The 7,299-nt window shown below is 43.5% G+C and overlaps 1 protein-coding gene across 1 annotated transcript; it reads right to left on the bottom strand.

Moving 5' to 3' along the window:
* Positions 1–5,645: 5,645 nt before the first annotated feature.
* On the bottom strand, positions 5,646–6,901 carry LOC125440579 (coiled-coil domain-containing protein 7-like). Its single transcript, XM_048510447.1, is given in 2 exon segments — positions 5,646–6,112; positions 6,115–6,901. Coding segments are annotated over 2 exon segments (1,254 nt in total).
* Between the last annotated feature and the right edge of the window lie 398 nt (positions 6,902–7,299).

Here is a 7,299-nt window from a genome sequence, read left to right as displayed (position 1 = left end):
TTAAAAACTGTTTAATTGATGAAAGAATCAGATCTTCATACAAGTTTTTTACTTGGCCAAGAATTAGCAACACTGAGAGCACGTATGGAGTTCCAGGTCCCTTGCAATAATTCCACCGCCTCCCAGAGTACCCCTGGCCCCCACGCCAAAAATCACTGAACTAACACAAATTAAACACCCCCATAAAGTGCAAATAAATTAAATCTGCACATTGACCCCAAGGTGGTTGTGGATTTCAAGAAGGGTGAAGAGCACACATTCAGCCTGCTGAACCCGAGGGCCCCAAGCTGTGCAGCTTCTAGGTCGGGGTAGGGAACCTGCGGGTCTCCAGATGTTCAGGAACTACAATTCCCATCAGCCCCTACCAGCATGGCCAATTGGCCATGCTGACAGAGGCTGATGGGAATTGTAGTTCCTGAACATCTGGAGACCTGCAGGTTCCCTACCCCTGTTCTAGGTCAACTGAAAATCACACCCTCCTCAGGAACATTTGTCATCCTGGAGAACACAATGGCCCCATCAAGGGAGAGATAAACAGAGCTCCATTTCTCTTCCTTGCTGTTGTCCAACTGACGGCTTCCTGCTCCTGATGTAAAGAATTCTAATATTGTTTCTCTTGAGGTCTTTAGTGAGCTGTGTACTTCAGAATCTTTTTTGGGGGGCATCCTATATTTGCTTGCCTTTCCTTTTTGCAAGTGTAAGTTTGGGGTTTGCCTGGTTTGATAATGCCTTCCGTTTTAAGAACATAAGAACAAGCCTGCTGGATCAGACCAGAGTCCATCTAGTCCAGCTCTCTGCTACTCGCAGTGGCCCACCAGGTGCCTTTGGGAGCTCACGTGCAGGAGGTGAAAGCAATGGCCTTCTGCAGCTGTTGCTCCCGAGCACCTGGTCTGCTAAGGCATTTGCAATCTCAGATCAAGGAGGATCAAGATTGGTAGCCAAAGATCGACTTCTCCTCCATAAATCTGTCCAAGCCCTTTTTTGTGAAGGAAGCCTTTTCCCTGCCTATTCGTTTCCTTCACCCTATTAGCTATAGCAGTGGTGTTCGTAGGCAGGCATGTTTCAAATACAATTGTTTATTTATTGACTTCATTTATACCTGCCTTGTCCCCAGTGGGGAACCAAAGCAGCCGACATACTCCTCCTTTCCTCCATTTTATCCTCACAACAATCCTAGTTAGGCTGAGAGAGTATGACTAGGCCAAGGATACTCAGCAAGCTTCCATGACAGCGAGGGGATTCCAATATCTATCTCCCGGTTTCTAGTCTGAAACTGTAATCGCTACATCACGCTGTCTCTAAGTAAAGAAATATCTGCCCTGTTTGTTCTAGGCATTTAACACTTAGAGGTGTTGCCTCATAACATACAGATAATATTTACTGTCCAGTTCCCTGTTTATTTAGAAAGTTCTCTCCAGCCATCTGTATTTTTATGAGCGGTAAAATAGAACATCATTCATAAGACAGTGAAAGATACAAAAATGAATTGAGCTCTCTGGGCCAATAGATGGTGCTAGAGGGAAACAAATAGCATTCAGCTCTCGGAGTTTTTTTTTTAATATGGAAAAGGCAGAAGAGATTTGGGGATTCTTTTTGTGTTACATGTTTCCTACAGCCCGGTTCGGGACAGTGTGGATGATTTGCTACTAAGGTCCCCAAGAGCACAGCAACGAAAGGGCTGGACTTATCATACTGTCATACTAAACAGTTACCAACTCCAGTTTGGGATTTCAGGGTGGAACCTGGGGAGCTTGTGCAGGAGAGAGGGACCTCAGCAGCCATTTCTCTAAGGTAGGGGTGGCCAAGCTATGGTGCTCCAGATGTTCACTGACTACAATTCCCATCAGCCCCCGATCTCTCTGGGAATACCTGTGGATAGATTAATTGTAGCCCGGTACCTTTATCTCCTGGTTGAGGCCCGGTGGCGTAGAGCAATCACCTTAGCTAGGTGTAATGCCCTGCCTTCTTCCTTTAGCCTTGGACGCCACCTTGGAATCCCACATAAAGAAAGGAAATGCCCGTGTGGCATGGGTTCTATGGAAACAGTATCTCATATGCTGTTGAATTGTCCTTTTTATGAGATAGGTAGGAAGAAGCACATAATCCCCTTCCTGCATGGAAGTGAAGGCATTACAGATAAACAGAAGGTTATATATCTTTTAAACAGCCACAACTACGAGCTGTTGGAAGCGGTGGCTAAATTTTTAAATGGTGTTTATTTTAACTCGTCAGAAGTTGTAAAGGCTGTTATTACCTTGCAATGTTAATCTTAAACTATTTATATGCCATTAAAGGTATTCGAAATCGAATTCCCATCAGCCCCTGCCAGCATGGCCAATCAGCAGGGGCTGATGGGAATTGTAGTCAATGAACATCTGGAGCACCATAGGTTGGCCACCCCTGCTCTAAGGGAATTGATCTCTGTAGTCAATCAATCAATCAAATAAATACCTTTAATGACATATAATCTATGTAGTCTCGATATCAGTTGTCATCCAAGGAGCTCGGCAACCCTAGCCTATGAAGTCACATATCACTAAAAGCTTGGAGGTCAATCCCCTATGTAGGCTTCATCTTGTGGTTCATGCATGACTTCTGCCTTTACATGGCAGGATGTCCTTTAGGTTTGCTGGAAAATGTGTATACACCTCGGAGTCACCTGCCTGCCTAGGAACCTTCTTTCAACACACACGAGTTCAGCTTTATCTTCTCAGTAGCCTGGCCCAAATGGTCTCTTTGTGAACCTAAGAATGAAGGCACCAAAATGATACGCCTCTATGGATTACCGAGCAAATTATTTCTCAGAACCATGCAGATCATAGAGTCAAAATCCCAAATAGAACTGAAAGTTTCCTAGGTTTGGTACCATAGCGAGTGTATTACACAATAGTTACTGAACGTACCCAAGCTATCAACCTCACTGTTTGCGTCCTACCAGAACATGAAATGAGAATTTGCTCTGTCATTGAAAGTGGTCGGTTTAAGAAACTTTCAAGAAATCTGCCCTAACAGGGCATTCCAGGTGTCCCTCATGCCTGCCTCTGTCACCATCTCAATTTTTTAAAAAGTAATTCTCTTATGGTATTGTCGAAGGCTTTCACGGCCGGAATCACTGGAGTGCTGTGTGGTTTCCAGGCTGTATGGCCGTGTTCTAGCAGCATTCTCTCCTGACGTTTCGCCTGCATCTGTGGCTGACATCTTCAGAGGATCTGATAGTAGGAAAGGAAAGCAAGTGGAGTATATATACCTGTAACAATGAAGATAGCAAGGTCAATGGGTGAGGGCGTCTGAATCTGACCTTGCTATCTTCATTGTTACTCACATGCTACATACTTCATTGTTACTCACATGCCAGGCTACTTCTATTCAGATGCCCTCACCTATTGACCTTGCTATCTTCATTATTACAGTCACGTGTGTGGGAGTGCACAGGCTAATCTGAATTCCCCAGATAAGCCTGGGCCATATCCTACCAGCATTTCCACAAGCCAAGAGGGAGAAAGGGGGGGTACATTGACCCCTCACCATTTTGCTTTAGTAAAAACTATTTTAAAAGTGTACTAATGCAGTTCTTCAGCATGCCCTACTCAGGGTTCAGTGGCCCTAGGTAAGTTGTGGATAAAGACTGGGAGGGAAATATAATAACGATATTATAGGATGTGGACTAAGTACTCTTTAAAAAGAAACCCCCCAGGAGATTTTGGTGGGCAGGAAATATGGGAAACGAGATTGTGCAACATTTTCCAGTCTCTATGATAAATACCATAGAAACTGGAGAAATTCCTAGATCATTGTTGAATGAAGGGTCATCACTTTAAAGTTTTTATTGAGCATAGGTGCAAGGTCAGATGGGGATTTGCCTGCTGTAAGTGTGCAATTGGTATTCCTCTTGGGTAGAAGAGTCCACTTTGCAGTTCAATTCCCCACTTCCAATACAAATATGTCAATAGATTTGGAGGTCTGCAAAGAAATTTACTTCAAAATGAGGGTCCTTGGGGTGGTGAAGTCTGAAATCTGTGGAGCAAGGCAAGACCACAGTGCAATAAATTAAACAACCGACAAAACAACCCACGGTCTTATATAGTTGCACAAAAACTATTAGTATTTGATGGGGATTGCTTATCAGCCACCGGAATTTGCCAGTCTGGAAGAAGTTCTTCTTCACCCAGCTCCGCCATCATCTGGACCCCCTTTTCAAACCACTTATGACCATCAGCCCCTGCCAGCATGGCCAATCAGCAGGGGCTGATTGGCCATGCTTCTAACATTTCTTTTTTCTAACATGATTCTAACATTTCTTTTTTCTTCACGAAGTGCAGCATCTACTTGATTACTAAGTTGTGTGCAAAATATCAGGAAAGAGATCGTATCATCACGGTGATGAGGCAAGGTTGCTTTCTCAGATTTCTTTTCTCGGTTAGCCCTTCTGTCTTTTCATCACTCGTGCTGCTAGGTTCAATCCCTGAAAGATTCGGTGCTTCTTGCAATTCATTCTGATTTTTTTTCCAGTTCAGCAAGTAAACACCCTTCTTTTTTCTGAGAGCTCATTTAATTCCTCATGCTTAGCTTTTTCTGCTCGTTCTGCTTCTTGAGCCTTTGCTGTTTGTATCTTTGGCTGATTTGTCGCCAGACAAGCAGTTTATGCTGCTCTTTCTTGTAGTAATCCTTTTACTGTGTTCTTACTCATTTCTGATGGCTGGGTAGCTTGCGCTTCTTTCAAATCTCTCAGATTTGATTCTAGTGCTGAAACCAGGAAGCTTCTTTTTGGGGTCAGCTCATTAACTTTGTTTTCAAGTTCTTGTTGAACAGGGATGATACTTCTGATACATTTGCAAGCAACCTCCTTCTTGTCTTTGCCATCCCATTAGCTTCTTCCTCTGATTGGCCAGCCTCTGTCTGTGCTTGATTCCAAAGATTTAGAGTTGATGTTATATTTGCCAAGGAAGATCGTTTCTTCTCTCTTTGCTCTTCGTCAACAATTTGGCCTTCTTCTGGATTAAGAAACTGTTCTTGCTGTTGTCCATCTGGAGCTACTAGCTGGCATATTAACTGAAGTTTTTGTTTATCTCATAGCGTTTCCAAACCTTTGCCAGGCTCAAGCAACAGTCTAGCTAAAGTTTCTGTTTCAAGCATTCCCTTTAGATCCGTCAAATGGTCAGCAAGCTGTAGCATTCCTTCATCCATCAATTCCTTCGTTTCATCTTCTTGAAGTCCAGTGAAACTTGTCCGAGTTCTTAGACTTGTTCTTGGTTTAGCTGTGGCTTTCTCCAAACATTCAGACTCTCCCACAAATTCTTCAGGTTCAGTTAAGCATGAAGAAACTAAATCTGCCGATTCTGGCTCAATGACAGGCGGCGTTTCTTCTTGAAGTTCAACCACGAAGCACTTCTTGTTGCTTTTCTGAACTGATCTCAACAGATTTTGCCTGCTGATCTGTTGAATCAGGCAACTGTTGCTTTTCTTGATCTGGAGGTAATGGTGGAAGAGCTGCAGGCGATTCTTTCCCAGTACCTTTCGCTGTTGAACGTCATTTTCTCCAATCCGCAGACTCTTTGGGTTTTGCACCCCTTTTGGCATCAGGATGATGGTTGGGCTGTTTTTCAGAAGCACCAGAAGGTATTTTATGAAGAGAGCTACGTTCAAGTTCAGATAAATCTGCTCCATTTTTTCTTGGGTTGACCATCTTTTGCTTGGGGCGCTGTGGAAATTTCGTGATCTTTTCCAGGTAATGCTTCATCTGCTTTCGCAATATCAAACCCTGTTGTTTTCTGACCTATTCCCTCAACAGATGCCTTGCCTTTAAGTTCTGATACTTTTCTGGTTTTCTTAGATAACTGTTTTTCTTTTTCTTCAAGAGTTGTATAAGGGAACTCCCAGTCTGGAATATCTGGGGGTGTTTCCGCCAGTTGACCCCGAGCCAGATCAGCTTCCTCTAAAACTTTATGAAGTTTCTCTTCTAGCATTTTCTTCTCTTTTTCAAGAGACTGAATATTTGCCTGTGCTATAGTTAGATCTTCTTTCATTTTCACAGCTTCAGGGTCTTTTACCTTTTGAGGCTTTTTCCTCTTTTCTGGCTGAGCACGACCTTTTCCTTTTCCAGTTTTGCTAATAATGTTTTCCTGGTATCTGCTGATGCTTTTAGTGTTCCATCTGAAGTTTTCATCTTTAGAAATTCATCCTCCATTACCTGTTTCTCTTCTGCTAGCTTTTGGAAGTCCTGCTGTATCTTCTGTAATTTACTTTCAACGGCATCGTGTTCATTTGTAACTCTGTGGAGCTTATTTGTTTGTCTTTCAAATACTTCCATTATTTCTACCATGCGATCGTTCATTGATTCAGTAGTTTGTGGTGCTCCTGAGTCGTCTTGGAAAACCTGTACCATATTCATCACATCTTCAGTTGCATGTTTCAAAGCAAGTTCTTGTATAATATTTTTGGGGTCCTTCAGAGCAGGTGGTGGTCCTAATTGTCTCCTCTTCTCCCTAGGCGTAGAAGTTCGAATATATTTGGGCGATTCTTGAACACGGCCCTTCAAGTCTTCAGGTCTCTGGATGCGGTTCATTAGTTTATTAATGTTGTCAGTGATGTTTTTATCAGCCACCGGAATTTGCCAGTCTGGAAGAAGTTCTCCTTCACCCAGCTCCTTCATCATCTGGACCTCCTTTTCAAACCACTTAAGCCATGATTCTAATATTTCTTTTTCTTCATGAAGTGCAGCATCTACTTGATTACCAAGTTGTGTGCAAATTATCAGGAAAGAGATCCTATCTTCACAGTGATGAGGCAAGGTTGCTTTTTCCTCTTCCTCCTCTTCCGTAACTCTGTCATCCATTGTGTAGACAATTTCCATTGTTTGCACAATCTGATTTAGATGCACAGTGATATTCTGAGGCGTGTCCATTTCATCTAGAGCGCTATCTTGAGTTACTGATGGAGTATCTATGCAATATTGAGCAATACTTGCTGGTGTAGCTGCAGCCATTAAAACCGTTGGCTCGGTGTCATTCTTCCTTCCTTCTTCAGTTCAGGAGGAAGGTGGTCTAATGGGTTTTGCAGAAGAGTTTGTTTTCTTTGTTTCATGGCCTTCGTGGTGGTGGTTCCACGCTAAGGTTGCCGCTGCCACTTTCCACATGTGCCCCTCTCGACTCGCTCAAGGATGTTTTTGGATTGGTAACCGACTGGGCCGCCTCATCTTCCTCCAGCCCGCGTTGTTGACGTCTCGCTGCCGCGCCTTTTGAGGAGGAACAAGCTGCGGGCGGCAGCCGGAGCCGAGTCGGTTCAGTTGGTTCTCAGGAACTC

Source organism: Sphaerodactylus townsendi, linkage group LG11, assembly GCF_021028975.2.
Source record: "Sphaerodactylus townsendi isolate TG3544 linkage group LG11, MPM_Stown_v2.3, whole genome shotgun sequence".
Classification (NCBI taxonomy): domain Eukaryota; kingdom Metazoa; phylum Chordata; class Lepidosauria; order Squamata; family Sphaerodactylidae; genus Sphaerodactylus; species Sphaerodactylus townsendi.
The sequence above is the reverse complement of the archived record's forward strand: the minus strand, read 5'-3'. Positions and strand labels throughout refer to the sequence as shown.